This window comes from Alligator mississippiensis, chromosome 4 (genome assembly GCF_030867095.1).
Source record: "Alligator mississippiensis isolate rAllMis1 chromosome 4, rAllMis1, whole genome shotgun sequence".
Lineage (NCBI taxonomy): Eukaryota > Metazoa > Chordata > Crocodylia > Alligatoridae > Alligator > Alligator mississippiensis.
The window spans coordinates 117,052,651-117,074,599 of NC_081827.1; the positions used below are offsets into that span (position 1 = coordinate 117,052,651).

At 46.2% G+C, this 21,949-nt stretch overlaps 2 protein-coding genes across 4 annotated transcripts in view; one reads left to right on the top strand and one right to left on the bottom strand.

The window, feature by feature from the left end:
* CACNA2D4 (calcium voltage-gated channel auxiliary subunit alpha2delta 4) overlaps positions 1-21,949 on the bottom strand; it is a 179,740-nt gene that overhangs the window by 50,108 nt on the left and 107,683 nt on the right. The window lies entirely within an intron of this gene.
* LRTM2 (leucine rich repeats and transmembrane domains 2) lies at positions 137-14,683 on the top strand. 2 transcript variants are annotated; one of them, XM_019489618.2, is made up of 4 exons: positions 137-620; positions 2,111-2,270; positions 7,724-8,314; positions 10,591-14,683. In XM_019489618.2, exons 2-4 carry the CDS (start codon positions 2,204-2,206, stop codon positions 11,043-11,045), a joined length of 1,113 nt encoding a protein of 370 aa, XP_019345163.1. In that variant the 5' UTR covers positions 137-620; positions 2,111-2,203; the 3' UTR covers positions 11,046-14,683. The 2 variants fall into 2 exon arrangements, with proteins under 2 accessions (XP_019345163.1, XP_006258351.2); XM_006258289.3 differs by having other exon boundaries at positions 137-2,270.

The window sequence follows — 21,949 nt, forward strand, 5'->3', positions numbered from 1 at the left end:
GAAGAGAACTTTCTCTGCAGGATCTAAGGGGACTAGGATTAGAAACTCTTACATTGCTCAGGTACTGTAAAGTTACCTTGAACCCTCACTATGGGTTAGTTATTGGGGTGATGATGAGGAAGGACTGCACAGAGGATCCTGTGGGGTGATATCAATATGTAAGGGACTGGAGAGAGGGGTCACAAGGCAAGCAGAATTTTTTTAAAGCTTAGCACCCTTGCTTGGAGCAGAGCCAGGCAATATAGATGGGGTGTTACCAAACAACAGCCCAAAGGCAGCAGCACAAGGAACAGAGCTATCTATAACACAGGCAAAGTTAAATGGAGTGCAGGGAGGAAAAGACAGGCAGAGGGTAACAGACAGTCTCTAATGACTAAGGGGAGGACAGGATCATTCAACAACAGGATTTGAAACCGATCAACTCTATATCCAGCAGCCGGATAAGTCTCTGTGGCTGTCAGCTTAACTCTGCCGTTTGTTCCTGTGGTGTGTGAAGTTAAATAGGACACAGAGAAAGCCTGTTGGCTGGGAGTGAAAGTCAAGGAGGGAGAGAGAAGAGACTGTAATTGGACAGTGCCCAGGGAGTCGGGTGGAAGCACCTGCAGGCAGAGCCCCTCCAGGTAAGTGCTCTTGGCTTTCCATTGCTCTTAGTGTTAAGGACAGACAGATGGATTTATTGAGGACAGAGCCTGATGGGGTGAAAGCCCCTCTCTGAACCCAGGCAAGCAAACATTGGATAGGGGCAGCTATTTGTACAGGCTCTCCCTTCAGCTTGGGAAGGCAGAAAAGACATTCCAGCACAATTTTAGGGGCTGGGGGAGTGGAGAGTCTTTTTGGTGCTGCTCTTGCTGTTAATGTATCTTTTTGAATTAGCATTTTGATATGATTACCTATAGCAGCCTTGCAAAACATACCAATCCAGCCACTCAATCTGTTCATTTTTCTTCCCCAGACAGCAATAATTAAAATATCTCTGGGTGTTTTACTCACCTGTCAAAAATAAATTAGCCATGGGGGAGGTGGGGTGGGCAAATGGGATTGATAAACATGTGCTGGGAGAGAGTGTCCCAATGGGTCCAATGTGCATATCTAAAAAAAAAATGCTGTGGAAACTGTCAGAGCCCGGTGGAGGGGCACAGAGTGCAGCACGTTCCTGTGCATCAGTGGGAATTCTTCCATTCCAAGCCCCAGCCCCAGCCCTTGCTGTGGCTGCTGGAAAATATCCCCTGGCCTCCCCCTGAATGGGTACGCAGAGAAACAGAAGGGTCTTCTGTAGTTCCCCCTACCCTTCTTCACTCCTCTTTATCCAGAGAGAAGGCGGGGTGGGGAGGACCTGTTGTCATAGTCACTTATTGTCAGGGGAGAGTTTATGGTCTTTGGGTTTTTAATTAGGAGGAGCATTTCTTCCTCCTTCTAACTGAGAGGTAATTCTCCCCCTTAATCACACCCTCCCTCCCTTTTCCTCCTATTCTGCTCACTCACTCTTCAGCTCCTGCAGCTGCTGCAGTCTGAAAACCTCAAGCTGATGAGCTGTGTTATTACATCCCTGCTGTAGACATTACATCCATTTTACCTCTAAAGGGAAAGGGAGCATTTGTGAGAGCGGAAGGGAATGTAGCAGCTACCAGGGGACAGACCACCGTGAATCTGACTTAGAGGCTTCAGTGCAGAGTGGATATATGGGAGGTGTCAGGCTGAGGTGGGTGAGATGGAATGAGCAGAAGGTTATTGTTCTAGGGGGGTCAGCCCAGCAATTCATATTAACCTCTAGCATAGGACAAAAATAAGGTTGATGCATTCACATCAGACAACTTAAACTGAGCAAAATCTAAGCAGAGACCTGTTAACTCATCACACAAGTGAACAGAGCCCAATTTTACCATTGTTCCATTCTGAACTAACCTTGATCCTTTGTTTCACTTTGCATCCTTCTGGGTCTCAGTCACACTCTACCCTCCTCCCAAAAGGAACTGATGTCCCCCCCCCCATTCCCTCCCCCTTCCAAGCCAAAGGCAAAACATTAACTGGGAAGGCAAACCTGGAGTCCATTCCTGTCTCCTCCATTGCCTTGAGGACTGACTACCTGCTTCTGCTCTCCTCTTCCTTTTAGGGTCTGCCAGGCTGAGACTGTTCTTCTGACCTGTGAAGACCTGTGCCAGGCTGCCTGGTGGATGTGAAGACACACTAGAGAACACTGACCATAATGCTGTTTATGAGTGCTGGCCACTGGTGGAGAAACAGGTTTTCCATGCCATGGCAAGAGGCCTGTTGTAAGTGCTGCTCATTTGGGTGATGGGGTGCTGCGTACAGTATTTCTGCTTCTTAGGGGATTGGGAAGAAATCAGGGTGCTGGGTGTAGGGGTAGGGTGGAGAGCAGCTAGGAACTAAGACATCTAAGCAAGTTCCCAGATCCTCAGGCACTGAGTGACTGGTCAGGCTGGCTGTCTATGGTCTATAGAATAGTTTAAAGTGGTACAGCAGCTTAATGGGTGTTTGAATTCCAGTTTCACCAGTCCTGAAAGGTGGGGAACAGGGAGAAAGAAACCAGGGCACAACTACTGACAAAAGGCAACACAGGACACTATCAACTCCAAAGCTTGTAAACAGCAGCTTTCTCCTTATGGTGCAGGCTTGATCTGTGTTGATTGGCAGGAATGCTGGCTATTTGGGAGGAAAGGAGCTGTGGCCGTGTTAAAAGGGAGTCGTGATTCGACCATTGCTATACATGGAAAAAAAAATCAAAGCAAAATCTATATACCCACATCCTGATTTTTGCCTCCCAGCCACAACTGATAAAATACAAGTTCAATTCATCCTTCTTCCTTCTGAAGGGTTCATGCTGGGGCAGCTGCACTAGCATCCCAGACTGTGGCAAACATGCTACTAGGGTGCTCCAAAGCAAGCTGGCTGACACTTCAGGGATGGCAATCAACACTCTGGGAATCACAGCAGAGGGATGGAGGGCACTTTGAAGAATGTGCACATGCTAATGAGCATGCAGGCAGCCCTTGCCTAAAATTTGGACCTGGAGCTGCCAATGCACAAGAGTTGAAGGAATTATTCCCTTCTCTGTTGGAGACTTGTCTTTGTAATTCATCCTCGCTCACTAGATTGCTGTGTAAATTATTTATGGGGCAGGTTATTGAGCCCTGACCTAATCTGATATTCCTGGATCAGCTTTCCACCACCTAGCAGGGTCACTGAACACCCCACAAAGTAACATTACCTTACTCCCAGTGCAAGTGTGCACTGCGCGCAGACCCTGGGAGTGCAGCACTGCACCTCCCTGTTGGGAAGAAAATGTAAGGTTTGTCTACCACTTCCCTGCTTTGATTGGCTGTGGTGTTGGGCACTCATTGATGTAATGAGTTTCCAGGCCTCGGCCCACATTCAGCTCAGAGTCATCCTCAGGGATGACTGGGGCCTCCTGAGTCTGGGGGGGGCACAATTTGTGGGCAAAAGCCCCATATCTACTCCTACACTTCTGTACCGCAGTTTAGTGCCCTCCCTCCCCCCCAACATGCTGCCGACCCACATGGCAAAAAAACTGCCCCACTTTTGGTGGCCAATCTCAGGGGAGGCATGTGCCCCCCCTACCAGTCGCCTGTGGCTATCCTTCAAGGACAGGGGAATGAAAGCAGACCTCTTCCTTACTCTGAATACAGTGGCACAGACTCGTTTCCAAGAGTTCTGTGGGTGGTCAATACGATGCCTCTCTTCTGGCAAGCCCTGCATTAGTGCAGAGGTCTAGAGTAAATCAAGTAGTTCAACCACAGGCAGCTGCTCATTATTATGCTCCTGCCTGCCAGGGCCAGCTCAAATGGTGGAATCCCAGAGCAGATCAGTTAGGGGCCATTGGAGGGCAGGTATGTGCAGAGACAAGAACACAGCCTCACCTGTATAGCATTACCTGGTGTGTTCTCACCTTTCCCTCTGTACAAAGAGGCTAAATGTTATCTCATCATCACAGCTGTCAATCTATTATTAATGCTATACTTCTGTCAGGCATCCAGGAAAAGGCAGGGTCACTCGAGTGACTCATGGCTTTCTCCCTTCCTGTCTTTTTCTTGTTCTTTCAAGCCCCATCTTCCAGCAAGAGAGTGATGCGTTCTGAGTGGAATTCAATACTATCCAGCCAAACAGCACTGCCAATCTACCAGTGTATAAGCTATGATCTGCTTTTATGGCAGCCTCAGTGCTCCTGACCCAACCTTGATATGTCAAGAAGGCAATGGGTGCTTAGGATAAAGATCTGCCTTCTATTTGGCAATGATGAGCTGTAATTAACATTGGGGACAGCCGGTACAACACAGGCCTGATAAGGATCTCCTGGGACTAAGTAGACTTGATCCCACTAGACTGAGACAAGAATTTCTGAAGGAATGAGATAAGATAAAGACAAGAAAAGCAAGGACTTCTCTTCAGACTTATCTCATAATCTGGTCCCTTAGAGAGTAAATCTTCCTATGAGTCAAATCCTGAAGTTCTTTTTTCAGTCATCACTCAGTCCAAAGTCCAGCAAACTCACACTGGAGTTAATGGTAGTCTGTGTACCAAACAGACCTGATTAAGGCCACAGGATTTGTGTAAAAAGGAAGCACTGTTGATTGGAACCAAATCAATAAAAATGGACCACAAACAGATTAAACTCTGAGATTACATGAGGGTAAGAGTGCCTGCACAAGCATGTGTAGTTTGTAGCTATTCCAGTTCCTACCCCTCCAAAATCCTTGCCTCTATCAACTGCCTTTCCTAGATATTCCCCAGGCACTTTCCAGAAGTCCCTTGGGGTTAGTATAAAACTCTTTGGGTGTTGGTCCCTATACCAAGCAGACAGGATAGGAGAATCCTATTCCAATCCAAGAGAGAGAATGGTGGAATAACCTGCACATTCTTTGAGTTCCATAGTCTTTTATATTGTAGCAGAGTGACTCTAAAGACACAGAGCAACATGTTCTTCTACAAGGAAAGTGAAAAGAAGAAAGGACTGGACATGAACAAACCTAGGAAGAAGTAGGAATAAATCTACTTTAGTGTTGGTTAGCATGACTGCTTAAGTATGACTACAACTCATCTCTCTTGGGACGAGCTTATTCTCATGTGAGTGCTGTAGTGCTGTGTTGTCGCAGAACCGAGGTGCCCATGTTGAATGCCACACATTCCCTATCTGGCTTGAATTTTAGAAGTGTTACACAGCTACAAGATCTCTGCCAAATCCTGCAGTGGTGGCTCTTTTTTTGGCTAATAGGACCAGCTCTGCAGAAAGCAGATGCTATTGGGAAATAACTGTCTATATTCAATATTCAATACCCTCTTCTCTCCCCTCCCCTGTCTAGGCCAGGTGTAAACTTTACTTATGAGAAGGTGGGTTCAGCTTCTCATGACCTTGCACTTTTTCTTCTGAGCCCTTCCATGCCCCAGGGAGTTTGTAGGCTGTGCATCACAGTCAGCATACTGCAAGGTTTGCCAGCTGCTCAGGCGAGCAAAGGTTTTTTTGAGTTTTTGGCTGTGGGCTTCACAGAATCATAGAAAATTAGAGTCAGAAGGGACCTCAGGCAGTCATCTAGTCTGACCCTCTGCTCAAAGCAGGAGCAGCAAAAACTATATCATCCTACCCAAGGTTTGATCTAGTTAGGTTTTCAAAACCTTCAAGGATGGAGATTCCACAACCTATCTGGGTAGCCTGTTCCAGTGATTTTCTTCCCTCCTCATGAGAAAGTTTTTCTTGATATCTGACCTAAACTTCCCTTGCTTGAGACCATTGCTCCTTGTTCTGTTTGGAACCCCACTTCAGGTGGGGTTGCTATTAAAGGCTGCTATTAAATCTCCCCTTACTCTTTTCTTCTCTATTCTAAATAAGCCTAGTTCCCTCAGCCTCTCCTCATGTCATGTGCCCCAGCCCCCTCACCGTTTTCACTGCCCTCTGCTGGACTCTCTCCAATTTGTCCATATCCTTTATGTAGTGGGGAGGGGGCAAAGCTGGATATAGTGTACTGCAGATGTGGCCTCACCAGTGCCAAATAAAGGGAATAATCACTTTCTGTGATCTGCTGGCAATGTCCCTACTAATGCAGCCCAGTATGCCATTAGCCTTCTTCACAACAAGGGCACACTGTTAGCTCATATTCAGCTTATTGTCCACTGTAACTCCCAGGTCCTTTTCTATACAGCTGCTGCTTAGCCAGTCAGTCCCTAGCCTGTATCAGTTCATGGGACTGTTCTGTTCTAAGTGCAGGACTTTGCACTTGTCCTTATTGAACCTCATATTTCTTTTGGTCCAATCCTCCAATTTGTAGAGCCCTCTCTGAATCAGCCATTGACAAATTGGAGGACTAGACCAAAAGAAATCTCGTGAGGTTCAATAAGGACAAATGCAAAGTCCTGCACTTAGGATGGTACAGGCTGGGGACTGCCTGGATAGCACTGAGACAGCAAAGCCAAGGGCAGCTATTCCAATGGGCTAGAAACTACCTTACTGGATCATTCTCTAATATCATTTAACTCACACAGGATGTGTCTACATGCTCATTAATGCACCATAATTATGGCACATTAAGTTTAATACCTGTAATAAGAGGTACTAACTTAATGGACTATAATTGGCAGTACTGCGCATTAGTACAGATTTGTGCTTTTGTGTGATGCTTAATGCTCATTGGACTAAATCTACTGCACATTAGTGCATTAGCATGGTTTTTGCCAGCTGTGCTAATGCACAGTAGAATTAGTCCAATGAGCATTAAGTATCTTGTGTAGACATACTCACAAAGGCCTTTCCCCCCCCCGGGCTTGGCCAAAGCTGCAAAGTATAGACCCAAGCTGAACTCACCTAATTTAGAGGTTGAGTTTAGCCCCTTAGTGAGACTGTGACCACCTACAAAATGTGAATGTTTTCTCATGTTCAGATGTTATATGCTTACCCAACCCCCCCTGAATCTTATAAAGTAGGTTCCTTTCCTCACTGGCTAAGGAGATCTAGCCCAGTTTCCCCACAGTAGGTGGGGCTGGGCTCAGAAGCAGGGTTTAGTCGCAAGGCATTATATTCTGTGGGCCGTGGTCTGAGCAGAGAATGGGCTCTGATCTGAGAAAAGATATATTAAAAGAAAAGGGTTTCATTGAGATGCCTATTTCTGAAAAATGTGTGGCTTTGAAAAATATAATCTTTTATTTTTTAAATCACAACATCTGATGAAGTTTGCTCAGGCTCATGAAAGCTAATGCAGACATCTCTGATTTACTTAGTCTTCAAGGTGCAATTCTAGCCTGTCTCCTTTTAAAATATGCCAGCGAAAGGTAAAAAAAAAACCTTTCTATTTTGAGAGAGTCCCTCTTTAGCCCATGTTTCCCTTCATGCTCCACTTTACTCTGTTCTAATCACATAGAGCATTCTGGCATCAGGCAGTGGGAGTCACTGACCTTTCTGCCTAGTGAGACCATGAGGATGTTTACTTACCCATCCTGCTAGCTCATAAAAATATCAACCAGAGAAATACTAAGAGGAAGCTCATGCTGCCAGTGATCTAGCCAGCAGTACAAGGCTACACCTGAGAGAAGCTCATTTTACTGCAAGGCACTGCTGTGAAGAGTTCCACTGTGATGATGATCATGCTGTAGCCTTAACTGCATTCAAAAATGGGTAAAGGATTGAAGAGGGATAAGCATTGTTCTAACATACTCTCTCTCTTTCTCTCCCTGCCCCCGCCCCCTATCCCTCATCCACCAGTACTTGGCTGTTGGTTCTCTTTGTGTGCTGCTGAGTCCTTTTTTGCTTGCCCTTCCTCTTGCAAGTGTAACAACAGCAGTCTGGAGGTGGACTGTAGTGGCCTGGGCCTCTCATCCATCCCCTCAGACATTCCTACAAACACCAGGACCTTCCTCTTCCTCAACAACAAACTAAGCACACTGCCAGGACCTGTCTTTTCCAACCTCTCTGCCCTACAGAGGCTGGATCTTTCCAACAACTTCTTGGACCAGCTTCCTCAGAACATCTTCAATGACCTAGGGAACCTCACAGAACTTCAGCTGAGAAACAACAGCATCAGGACCCTGGACAAGGATCTTCTGCAGCGCACAGCCCTACTACGTCAGCTGGACCTATCCATCAACGGCCTTGCTCAGATACCTTCAGGCATCTTTGATGACCTCCCCGCTCTCCGCTCACTATCCCTCAGGTCTAACCGCCTACAAAGCCTGGACAGAGTGACCTTTGAACCATTAGTCAGTCTTCAGCAGCTCCAAGTTGGGGATAATCCTTGGGAATGTGACTGCAACCTGAGAGACTTCAAGCACTGGATGGAATGGTTCTCTTATCGAGGTAGGTGCCATGGGGAATGGGATCCAATTACATGGTTGAAAAATGACTGGTAGGCTTTGCAGTGAAGGGAGAAAGAGAAAGGTAGACAGAAACAAAATGCAGACAAGCAGACACATAAGACATTGGCTTGACTTCCTTGGCCGAAGTCTAAAATTTAGAAGAGGGACAGTGCTCTGATATACTGTATTATAGTATAGATATGTTACAATTTAGTAATGTTGTCATCAGGGCCATCCCTAAGTGGGGGTGAATTGGAGCGACTTCCCTGGGCCCCAAGCTTTGGGGGGCCCCGCAGAGCCGGGCAGAGCAGTCGCAGCAACTTCGTGCTGCCGCTGGCTTCATGTCTGGCTGCTCGGCACCCCCCTCTGCCACCGAATCTGCTGCCAGCTTTCTCATGTCCAGGGGTGGGGGTCCACACAGGCTGATTTGCCCTGGGCTCCGCACCCTGCTTGGGTCGCCTCTGGCTATCATTTTGGTTGACAAGGTGTTTACATTTTAAAAGTCTCTTTTCAGATACCAAGACATTCTCCTACTTCCTCCCAATCCAAAGGTGATTTTTTTTTGAAGAGGGAGAACTCAAAAAAGCTTGGGAAATTTAGCACCATGAGAACAAATATATACCTTTTATGCTTCAAAATAGTTCTCCAACATACTTCCCTGTGTTAGCATAACTAAAAACATTGTTGATAAAGCATCAACTTTGCCTTTAGTAAGGCAGATGTTGGAAATGTTTATATGCTTTTAGAGTGTGGTTTAAGATATCTATTATTGCCAAATCCAAGCACTGAAAAATCAGCTGTCAGGCCACTGCAAAAAGGTGAATTTTCTTAAATATCAAGGGGTCTAGAATTCATTTTACTTGCCTTGGGATGTTAGAATCTTTAGGGTTTACATTTCATGCCTTTTTTTCCTCCAACAAATTAAGCTAGAAACAAAAAAAAAAACAATGAAAACTGAGATTTTCTCAGATTTATATGACTTTAGGAACTGGCAGTTTCAAAGAAAAAATATATATTATGAGAATGGGCAATGAAGAGGGATTGATTGTTCTTGTTGGAATCAATGAGAGAAGCAACAGGCCTCAAATTATCAAAATGGCAACAGTCATATTACATCTACTGATCTTGATCACTCTGGGAAGGGGTTATGTGTCTGCATGACTACTAGGCTTCAATGTGAAATATGGTTTATTGTGAGCACAGTCAAACAAATACATTAGCACCTTTATTCTTTTCTCTCATTTGCTTTTTTCAACCCTCTTTTCTTCATTTTTTTATTCTTTGATGTGAAGGTTACCAGCACACAGAATATACTCGATAGTCTTTCTTCCAAAGCAATGGCATTAGCACAGTAAAGTGCCTGGTTTAGCATTTTCACTCAAGGTTATCAAAGTATGGGGGTACAAACAAGTTATTAGATTGGAACATGGGAATGGGAGGTTTAGCATGTGTTTCTGATCTAGGCTTTGTCACAGCAAGTCAATTGGAGAGCTAAGATTTGAGATCAGCAACTCAAACACAGCTATTGCCATTCTGATAAGTTGAGACTTGCCCCTGTCATTCTGTAGGCCCCAAACTGCAAAATGGGACTAATAATACCTAGAGGTATTAGGCTTATTTAACTTATGCTTTAACATACTTTAATATAATTGGATGGTAAGTTATAAAGCATTACTATGTACACATTATATGTATCAGAGGCATTAATGTAGCTTTTGGAGTCTTGTCTACATAAGGGAGAATGGTGGCATACTGCAACCTCCAGTGGCAGCAGTTGCAGCCATCTGGCCTCCAGTGACAGAATGCTTCCCAGGCTGGAAGACCAGAACCACATACTCCTCAAGCTATGACTGCAACCTCTAACCAGACTGAAAGTGAATGGAATAAGGCCATGTCTCCATCCTGCCAACTCTAGAGTATATGAGACCAATGGCCAAGTTGTGACTCCACACACCCCTTTCCCACCCAGGCCTACTGGGAATACAAACTGCTGGATTCTGGCTGCCTCTTGGGGTATGGAAGGGTTCCCTGGATCCCATCCACACTTCACTGTGCATTCATGCAATAGGGGTCAGATTTTAGCCTCATAAGTATAGCAAGGCCTAGCTCCAGATACTAAACTGGTATAAACAGTTAAACTGACTTACACCAGCCAAAGATCTAGCTCTGTGCATCTAAGTGCTCAATGATGACACTGTAATAACAAAACTTATTGCACTGAAACTAACTCTGTTTGGCACTCAGCTGTAAATCACACCTTTTTCTCTGTTGGGGCAGGAGGGAAGATAGACCAGCTGGCATGTACCCTGCCTAAGGAGCTACGGGGGAAGGACATGCGAATGGTCCCCATGGAGATGTTCAACTACTGTTCTCAGCTGGAGGATGAGAACAGCTCAATTGTGCTGGACAATCCTGGCCCACCGTGCACTAAAGGAAGCCCAACTCCTTCAAAAACCAAATCAGGCCCAGAACCAGAAGTGGAACCCAGTGTTGTATGTCCCCAGAAACAGAGATACCGCCCTGTTAGCGTACGCCGGGCCATTGGCACCGTGATCATAGCAGGGGTTGTGTGTGGCATTGTGTGTATCATGATGGTAGTGGCAGCAGCCTACGGCTGCATTTATGCCTCCCTCATGGCCAAGTACCACCGAGAGCTGAAGAAGAGACAGCCGCTAATGGGCGACACAGAGGGTGAACATGAAGAGCAAAAGCAAATCTCCTCAGTGGCATGAAACTCTTCTTGGAAACCAGGGACAGGAGTGAGCAGGGCACTTGAGTGCAGTGAGGCCTGGATCCTCTGACAGTATGCCATCCCAGACAGACTGTGCTGTCACTTCACTCATCTGGCTAGTGCAACATGTCTCTGGGGTTAGGACACCTGGCTCTAATTTCCATTTCTCTGCATCAGGCCTCTTTGTATCCTTCTACCTTCCTGGTCTCCCAAGTGAAACTGTGATCAGACCTCAAGTTCTTGCCATGCTTTCTGCTTGCATGGAGTACCCCTTGGACAGTCGCTACATGGACAACCAGCACCTTCCAAGAGCCCGTCATCCTGACCTCATCATCTCTGCTTCACTCTCTACTCCATCCAAAATTCTACATGGCTCTGCAGCACCCTCCCTCCACAGGCAAGACAAGCAGGCAGCTGTGGGGCACAAATTCCCGATACGATGAGCAAGATGCCAGGGCAAGTGCATACGTCTCACAGTGCATGCTGTCACATCATGGTAATGTACTCCCCACCACCTACACATTTAAGGAGAACCTGATGAAGAGTCCACTGAGAGAGAAACAGGGTCAGAGGGAGATGCCCCTTACTATGTCCACTGCTGGAAAGAGGCATATACAGCCCCCGAACTCAAGATCTGTGAGTACCAGGCTCCATCCATTCCCCCCTAGCAAACACTGAGCCCACACACTGCCAGTCATGCACCTGTGCCTACAGACAGCATTGCATGTACACTGACTGCCCACATTTACTTGCTTGCACATATACACAATAATAATGCATAGATTACTTAACAGTGCCTAGGAGTGTTCCTGGCACCTCTGAATCCAGGCAAAAGACATGTTCCCCACCCCAGGGGGCTCACAGAGAGATTTCAGACATGGCACAGATGGCAGGGAGGGGAAGGGCAGAGTCAGTGCCAGGCAACTTGCAGCATTGCTTAGCGAAGACTCATGCACAGTATGATAAAGACAAAACATGTTTTTGTATCCATGTTATGTTTCTGTAAGGTAACTAGAGACGACTTGGTCCACCAGTGTCTAGTAGATGTGGCAGAGGAAGTGGGCCATCAGGAGGGATTTAAACAAGGACCTAACTAACCAACTCAGGATGCATATTTCGTGTGTTGGGACAATGAGGAGAAGAGCAGGGAGGGAGGATACGCACAACAGCTGCCTTGCCTAGCCAAAGGAAGTGGCATGAGGAAGGGGCACTGTGATTAGTACAGAGAGGCTGAGGTATGGAGGGCCATGTGGGGAGGACAGGAAACTAGTACCTCATGTGATAGACAAGGGGAAGCCAGGCAGAGGTTCGAGGAGATGGGTGATGGGGTCAACATGCCCCATTGACACAGATGTGTTCACTGCCATAGCTGCACACAGGCACTTATACAACTTGTACAAATACAAGGCTCTCCACACATGTGTACACAAATGTACTGATGAACGTATAAGCAAGCACATGCATGTACTCACAGGCACAAGCATGCACAGACTCTGTCACTTAGGAAAACTCTTCCCAAGCCAGATTTTAGAACTCACAGAGTCTCATTTTTGCTTCAGCTCTTTTCAAACTGATTTAAAAAAAGCAAAAAGAAACCAAACATAAGGACTCATTTTATATCATTGGAAGTGGGATAAAATGCTGTCTCCAGGGGAGAGTGCGGATTGCCATGGTAACCTGCTCTAACCCGTCACAGTGGGTATTCCTTGGATAGGAAGATGACACCAGAGGTCATGCAGTCGCAATGTTTGTGGATGGTGTGATCCTTCCAGTCATGACATGCTCTGGCAGCTAGCCCAGACTTGCAGGGTATTTCTCCAGTAAACCAGACACAGAGACCAGCAATTACTGCACCTGGGCATAGGCAGGTCACAGCCCTTCCTTCCTTTTCCTATTGTTTCCTGATGCCATCCAGTGGTTTGCTGTCTGTCCCTGACCTGCTCTTCGATTCCAGTGGAAATAACACATATTCTATGTCAATTCCTTGTGGCCCCTATCATGCTGTCAAAGCAAGAGCACTACCAAGTATTTATATACAGTTTGGAGTGGCTGAATTCATTCTACCCAGCCTAGAGCCACCAGATCCAAAGAGCTGGAACAACCCCGGACAAGTTAAATTTGATTTCCTTTTCCTGAGGGGATGAAGGAACAGAGGCGAATGTTCCCCATGAAGCAGAAAGGAGGTTGCCATGGAGTAGGAAGGAGAGAGGCAGATTAAAATCCCCACCCCTTTCCATGTGCTGTGTATGGAAGGGTAAGTGGAAACACTATGGAGCAAATGGGGACTTATTCTCCTCTATGCATTGTGTAACCCTGCCATCACCCCACCCAACCCTCTGCTTCAGCTGTAGCCCACTCTGAGGGGCAGAACTGGTGTGCTACAGTCTTCTCTTGCCAGGAAAAGTGTTACTGCAGCTCCATATCCTCAGTAAGTCAGGACTAGATTCTGCCCGATGGACCCAACTTCCTGAGGGAACTTACCATGTAACACACTGGACTCCACAGTCATACTTGAAATGGAACTTGAGTCAGAGCTGTATATTTATAGATCTATATTTTACTTGTAACAAATAATGATCAAGCAATTGCACAAAGCAAATGGGGTATGTGTGAGTGCATGAGTGTGTGTGAATAAAAGGTGGGGTGAGGAGGTTTGGAAAAGGCAAAAATCCCCCCTCCCTCTCTCCTGTCCTGGACAATTGTTCCTTTTTTGCTGGTAAGAGTTTTGCATTTCCTATGCTGTGGGTTTGATTGTGACCTTAAACCTCACCTCCTGTTATTTCTCACTGGCATGGCAAATGACTTGGTGAACACTAGATTGGGACTTCCAGGATTAGAAAACACTCAGAAACAGGAGAGGCAGGGAAGGGCAGGGGAGAACATGAGGAGCATTTGAGAAAAGTAAGGGCTGGACACTGGTGGGTCCCAAAGAAATGCAAATGCATAGAAAGACAATGGGTGACTGAAAACAAGGACTGGTGCTGTGAGCCCTTCTGGGCTGAACAATGCAACAGGCTCTTACACCCCAGCTAGGGAATGGGTACTTCTGTATTGACCTGCCACACTGGGAACACTGGCTTTGCTGAGATGCAGGTTTCTCCACAGCCACGAGGCACTTCTGGGAAACGTGGTCCTCCAACATAGCCAGAAATTAAGCTCACCTCATAGTGGGAAGGATGTCTAGCCTACTGCATAGCACAGGGCTGTTTGGGTGCTCAGTAAATGGGCTGCTCTCATGTATCTGGGCAGTGGGCTCCACTCCTCTGCAAGCAGGCACAGAATGGCTTCTCTTAGAGAACCTTGCCAGCTTTGTCCCTCCAGTGAAGGCAGCCATACCATCCTCCATGCAGATGGGTGCCTTCAGGAAGAGTGTTACCCTGCTGCAGCCAGGTCCAACCAGCACCCCCTGGTAATGGGCTTCCCAGGTCCAGCTCCTCCTCCCCACAGTGGTCTTCCTGCAGGGAGCAGATGGCACATGCAATCTCTTTTCTTTTTCATTAATATTTGAGGGAGAGTGACAAGATTTTCTAAAATGGTTAAACGGAGGTTCCTTTGGCAAGAGACAGAAGATTTTTAAAAGGTATATTATATTTCTGGCTTGTTGTTACAGAAGAATAATAAAGAATGTATTTTCCTATGCTCCTCCTTGTTTGCATGATATCTCTGGTTGTGACTTCCCCCAAAAATAGACACTGGAGGGATATAGCCAAAGAAAAAACAGTAGGCTTCTGAGGCTGCATGCATACACACACAAAGTGCTACAGGTGCTACCCAGGCAACAATGTCAGCTCATTGCCCCAAAATCTGAAAGGGCCAAATTAATTCCTAATGTAAAACTGAAGTCAGTGGAGCTACATCAGGGTGGAATTTGGCTCAAAGACATGCCTCTAAGTTACAGTACATCGTTCAATAAAACATACACTAACAAATAAGCCACAGGCTCCAGTAGCTTCACATTTCTCACTTGACTGAACACCATGGCTGCTCTAAAATGAACAGAAACAGAGCTCAGATCCTCCCATCTCCCAGTTGCACTGGAGCTTATCCCTTGAGCAACAGGAGTTTCTCCATGAGCTGTGAGCTAGTAAGGTCTAAGACATTCAGCTGAGTAGTTTAAAGTCTATCCTGCAGAAGGCAGTGATATAGAGCCACAGTTCATTGCATATCCTTCCAGTTAAGAAAAATATATTCTTAAGTGCATGAGTTTTGCAGGAGTCCAAATCTCACTCAAGTTAGTGTAGCAAACCCATGACATCCTAGGATTTCATAGATGTCACTATGCTACTCATTGTGGTCAGAGTGATTCTCCCACCAGGGAGCTAGCATTTTTTTTAAATTAAGGGTTTTTTTCTTGATTTCACAGATTTTTTTAGGACAATCCTGGATTTCGCAGGTTCATCAGAATCCGCAAAACTCTGAATTAAGTAGGTCCCTACTCAAGGGCAGCTTATTGCATGCCCTTCATTATGTAAGTGCTGTTCATAACATCATAGGAAAGTAGGGCTGGGAGGGACCTCATGAGATCATTTAGTTCAGCCCACTCAGAGCAGGATCATCCCTGACTAAATCATCCCAGCCAATTGTCTGTGTAATCTGCTCTTGAAAATTTCTAGAGATGGAGATTCTGGAACTTCTCTAGGTAGCCTGTTCCAATACTTGGCCACCTTTATAGTCATAAAGTTCTTCCTAGTCTCCAAACTGAATTTCCTCTGCTGCAGCTTGAGGCCATTGCTCTTAGTCCTGATCCCTTTGGCCACAGAGAACAGTTGGGTTAATTTGGACTGGGTGTATAGATCAGAGGACCAGTTTCTGTCTTCTGCTCAGAGGAATGTGAACTCTGAGAACTGAGTTTCTGATGACAGAATATTTATGAACTCAAAATTCCCTCTCTAAGGACATTATATAATATTCACAATCTACTGCCTGGCTTGTGAGGCTGCGTAAAGGGGCTCATCATGTCAGTGGTAGCTGTGTGGGAGGGGGAGAAAGTAGTTCTCACAGGGCTGCTACATTTCTGTTAGTACACAAGGGCATTCAGCTTATTGCTTCACAGAACTGCTCCTCAACAGAGTTGTACCAGTGTCTAATATAGACCTGGTGCAAGGGTCTTGATGGGATGGGAATAGCAAGCCAGGAGCAAGCTCTGAAAGCACTAGTCTGCCTCAGTCTGCTCCTGAGGCAGTCTAACAGTGTGCTGCCCACTTTTCATAGCTCACTGCAAAGTTGCTGTTTAACCTTTACCATTTGTTATTTCCATGGACTGGGAGCAGATGCACTCATTGGAACAGTGGTGGAGAGTGAATGGATGATAGGCACAAAAAGAGCAATCAAGTCAGGTTTTTTTCACTTGAGTAAATACTACAGAAGATATACAGAGACACTCACCCAGCTCCACAGGATGCTCTGGAGAAACAGCAGAGTAAAAATAACGCTTTGCATTTTTATAGCACCTACCTTGTGAAGCTTTCTTTGGGCATTCAGACATTAATGAATTCAGAAACGCACAGATTCAGAGAGCCTAAGGCTATCTAGCCTGACTTTCTGCCTATCTCAGGCCACATGGAAGGTGGAGAAAACAGCCACAGAAAATATTTGTGGGCTGAAACAAGTGCCTTAGAGTGACAGACATGTAGAGCTCAGTCTGTTTTACTTGTCAATAAGAAAATGGAGGGGCTATTCCTGTATTTGTGTTTGGCTAAATCTGATTTTCCAGAAAGGCATCCAGCTTTGCTTTGATAATTTGCTGTAATGCATAATTATCCTCAGTGCTTGAAATATGCACCTAATGTCTTATTTGAATCAGTGTGGCTTTGGCTTCCAGCCACTGATTCTTGTTATTCTTTTCTCTGCTTTTTATTACCCAGTATTTTCTCCCTGTGGCATTACCTGTGTGCTGCATCAAATCACCCCTCCAGCTTCCTTTAGAGAAACTGAACAGATTGAACTCTTCAAGTCTACCACTTTCCTCCAGCCCTCAAATAATTGTTGTGGCTCTTCTCCGCACTCTCTTATTTTTTTACAACCTTTTTAATAGTGTGGTATAACATACTATCATGGTGTCTGCAGTCTTCTAGTATCAATCTAATCAAAGCTGAAGTAAAAAAATCACCTTTCCTACAGTTACTCATTAGTTCAGTTTCACAACACCCCCGCCAGGTCTGTGTGCATTATTTCCTCCTTATAGACGATGGGAAAGCTGAGGCACAGGGCAATTAGCTAAGGTCACATGGAAAGATTGAGGTAAGAACAGAACGCATGGCAGTGCTAACCATCTGGGTGCTGGCCATACAAACACAGTGGCTCTGGGTGCTGCAGTGAGAAGCCCCATGGACCAGATCTGGAGGTAAGTTGTCCAGCCAGAGCAGTGATTCTCAGCCTGGTGCCATGGCACCCAGTGGCACCACCAGATCCTTTGAAGGGTACAGGGAAGTGTGAGGAGATAAGTAAGGTTGGGCCTATCCCCCACCCCAACTGCCTGGCCCCTCTGCCAGGGGGTAAGCAGTGCAATATATGGTATGAAGGTAATATATGCAAGTTGTTTTTTGAAACTGGATGTCACAAAAGTTACCGAAGGGTGCCATAAGTCCCATGAGGGGTGCCTTGTCTCCAAAAAAGGTTGAGAACCACTGAGCCACAGAGAAGTGCCATGAGCCAGACAACCCATCTTTGCAGGCTGGATCCAGCCCATAGGATGTGTATGTGACACCCCTGCTTTATGTTAAGATCATCCTCTCCTTCACACGGTCTTTGTTTCCTCCTCCACTCTTGGACTCATCCTGCAACTTTACACCTCTCCCTTTGCACAGACTATGCTGGGTTAAGTCTTCCCTTGGTCTAAGCATCTTTGATTGCTTTTCCTCTCCCTCTCCTGTTTTCCTTCCCCTAAAGACTCAGCTTTTCCTTCCATCTCTGACCAAGCTGCTTTTCAGATTTCCCAGCTCTGATCTTCTCAACTGTCACTTCTCAGCTGCTGCAAAATCTTCCAGCCCCCACAGCCCCATCTGCCTTTTAAAAGGTTTGTTACCATAAGCAGGGGCTTCTCCTTCTCACTATTATTTTACTTCACAAAACCCTTGTCAGACAACAGGGATGGGTCTTCTGCAGCCCTTTCCCAGGAGCAGTGGGGTCCAAGTTGAGGCCCTCAGCTGTGTCCATCATGACTGGGAATCCAAATCACTGCCAGTGATACAGGGAGGAGGTGTAGGGGCTTCCTACTGCTTCCAGCCCTAGAGGAGCAGCTCTGATGCAAGCTGGGAGTGCACTGAGAAGCAGCTGTCCTTTCCTGGCTACAGCTGTTGGGCAACCTCCCCCACCACCTTCTGAACTGCAGGAGAGGTGTTCTGGCTGCTCCTTTTTTTCCCCCATGAAAGCCAAAGGGAATGCAGCACAGGAGTATTAAAAGGGGACACACATGTGCAGTCACCCAGAGCAGCCCAAGAGAGGAGAAGGAAAGTATCAGCCATTTCTTCCATCATCCTATTTCTCCAGCTCAGGCCTGGTACAGGACCTGCTCTAAACTCAGCCCCAACCAATGACGCACTAGCTGGGAGCAGTACAGTGCCCTCCAGCCATCTCACCTTCCTGCCCTGACAAGCCCCTGGCAGCAGGGACTGTGAGAAGGGATGCGTTGGAACTGCTGTGCCAGTCCCATGCCAGCTGGAGATTCCCCTCCCACACAATGGAGGAATCCTTGCCAAGGGGCTTATGGGTAACTTCTGCTCTTTTGGCAATGACTGAGTGGCACAGAGGGGAGCGAAAGGGGAGGACAATTTGCTCCAAAGTCTGCTGAATGTAGTGGAGGCTAGCAGGGAGGTGAGGTCAGGGTATGGTACCACAAGGTGAATTACTAGCTACCTTTGGGGGTCTGGTCACACTCGACCCACTGGAAGCATGCAAGCAAAGGCATGTTGGCTGTGGCTCTGGCCAGGGAAGCACAGGGAAAGGTGGAAGCTAAGAGGGTGCAGGCAGTTTGATTCCAGCTCAACCATCAACTCCTTGTGTCACCTTCAGTTCTTCTTCATGACCTCTGTCCCCTCATCCCTAGTAAGTGTGGAGGAGGAACTCCCTGAAGGTTTCTCCCTTTATCAAAGCTGAAGCATCCTAGGTAAAGGCAGTGCAGGGTCCCCACAGTGCAAACCCTGGCACAAAAATAGGCAACATTCCTCAGAGCCCTCATCGCAAAGTATGCAGCCTGCTTCTCTGACTCACCCACAGACCATCACCTTCATTTTCTCTGTAGCACAAGTAAATAACCTCTCTCCTCTCCATCGGGGTCAGGCTCTCCTGTGCATTAGGTGCATCCAGATATGCACAATTTCACTATCAATAGATTGCACTAGGAAGAGTCTGGGAGAGGGTCAGTTCACACTGTACTGCCCTGTCATTGATGCAGAGACCCAGACTCAAATTCTGCTATGTCAGGAGTGTCATGGCACCTGCCTAGTAGCAGGTCAGTTCTCATGTGGATCCTACATGTGCAGTCCATAACCATTAGCAGACCTTGATAGTGAATGATTAGCAGCCCAGCAACAATTCTCCTGAACAGCTGAAGCACCTTTACAGACTTTTATGAACCCCCTCCCCTTCAGGACAACTCCCATGGATACATATACATGTGCACCCATGGGTTCACATATTTTATATATATATATAATAATAATAATATATATTTTATATATATATAAAATATGTGAACCCATGGGTGCACATGTGTATGTGTGTGTGTGTGTGTGTGTGTGTGTGTATATATATATATACACATGTGTGTGTCCAGAGGCATACCCTTAGGGCATATCTACATGTGTGCACCTCCTAGGGCAAGTTTATATGAGATGCTTAATGTACAGTAGACTAATTACTTTGACTAGGCTGACTAGGCCATGGCAGGGGGTCGGACTTGTTGATCTGCTCAGGTCCCTTCCGACCCTACCAACTATGAAACTATGAAACTATGAATAAATTCTACTGTGCATTAGTGTCTCATGGAAAAAGTCATGTTAATGCACTAATGTGCAGTAGAATTAGTCTACGAAGCATTAAGTGTCACCAAAAGACTGTGAACCTCTGTTACCATGCAGTAACACTGGCTACTAGGCATTTAGTTAGTACCTCATATTAAAGATACTAAACTTAATGCGCAACAGCATCGGAGCATTAATGCAAATGTAGATGTGCCCCTAGTGAAGATATGCACTGCTGGTTCTTGCATGTCCTTTGCCTTGTACATATAAGTTTTGTTTATGCAAAAACAAAGAAATTCCCTCAGGCCAGGTACATCCCCACTTCCCCAGTCTCTACAAAAATGCAACATGGTCACAGATACTTATGTGGTCCCCTATGGACTAGGTGTACCCAGACACTCCTAGCTCTTGCAGAGAGGTAGGAGTTAATACAAGGAGGGATGGAAAGGAAATTAAATGCAAAAAGTTGAAAGCCAAGCACATGATTCTTCTCCTATCACATCTGTGAATCCTGGAGCGCGAGAGTAATTGTCTGCAATGAGTCAGACCAAAGGCGCAAGGAAACGGTTGCTATAGCAACCCCCTCACTGCTCTAATTCCGCTCAGAATTAAAACGATATCAAATAATTTGTGAGCAAAGAGAACCTGGCAGAGTCACAGGGTGTCAGTCTCAAAAATCCAACTGTACGTGAGCCTCTTTGGACCCAATGCCAATGGCTCCTTTCCCTTCCAGCATGACAGCAACAGTAATCAGAAGAGCCAAGAGGGGGGAGTGTGATGGATGACCCTAAGCTAGGTGTTTTTTGCTGGGTACAGGCAAGAGCCAGCTCCTGGGCTGGAGTCCCACTCTGGAAGGGGTATCAAGCCAATAAGCAGGGGACACATGGCTTTCCCAGGGAAATGCTTACTGGTCTCTGAAAGGAGAAACCCATATCTTACTACCAGCCAATCTGTCCCTGAATGGGCATCAGCCTAGTCAAAGCACAGGGATGCTGCATAGAGCCTGACCCTAAACAGCAGGCTTATTTCTGAGCTATGCAAAGCACTGTACTCTGATTGGATAAGGAAGGGAAGGCTGATTTACATAATTATTGCACATTTTTCCCCTGAAGAAGTGGTGCAGTGTGCAGATCTCTGCACTCAGATTGGCTGAGGTTATTATTAGTAAATATTTATATTGCTGTCCATCTCAGTTAAAGTTGAAGCTCTATGGTGCTGGCCACTGGACAAATGCACTGGGGGACATGGCTCCTGCTCCTAAGAAAAGGACAGCCAGGTACAAGGAAAACTACATCCAGACAAGCGGAGCAGTGGGAAGGAGAAGGGGGCTGTCCTGGTAATTTTGTATGACAATAAGTGACCCATACATGTTCCCTTTTGTATGGGAGTTCCTATACCTAGTGGTCATGATTTCTGGTTTGATTGCTCATGATATTCATCAGAGCCTAATGCTCCTTATTCAAAATAACCTGCAGAAGACCCATCCCTGTTGTCTGACAAGGGTTTTGTGAACCTGTTCTCTTAAATTACTAGATGTGTTTTGCTGAGTACTTAGGAGGTTATGCTACTAAACTCAGAACTCAAAGACAGATCATAAGGTCTTTGGGGCCGGAGATGTAGATGGCCAGACTGATGGGAGACTAACATGATGCAAGGAGACAGCATTGTTCCAAATGGGAGCAGTGATCTCAGTGCACCAATGACACTGTGCTCCACCTATGCCCAGGGCTGGACCAACTTTAAGGCTGTCCAAAATTGTGGCAGATGATGTTCTGCCTTCTGGGAATTGCTGGAGCAAAATCAGCCCCTTCCCTTTCCTCCACTCAGTGCCAAACACGCTGTCAACTATGCAGTTCCCAGGCAGTGCCACTTCAAGAGGCTGTGGCAACAGCTGCTCACCCCATTAGGGTGCTACTTTCCATGCTTTTCTGAAGTTGACTGCTCT

Excerpts from the sequence above, each read along its gene's own strand:
- LRTM2 (XM_006258289.3), top strand. The coding sequence starts at position 2,204 with ATGCTGTTTATGAGTGCTGGCCACTGGTGGAGAAACAGGTTTTCCATG. Across the intron at positions 2,271-7,723 it reads GCCATGGCAAGAGGCCTGTT|TACTTGGCTGTTGGTTCTCT; the intron begins GTAAGTGCTGCT and ends CTCATCCACCAG. Across the intron at positions 8,315-10,590 it reads GGAATGGTTCTCTTATCGAG|GAGGGAAGATAGACCAGCTG; the intron begins GTAGGTGCCATG and ends CTGTTGGGGCAG.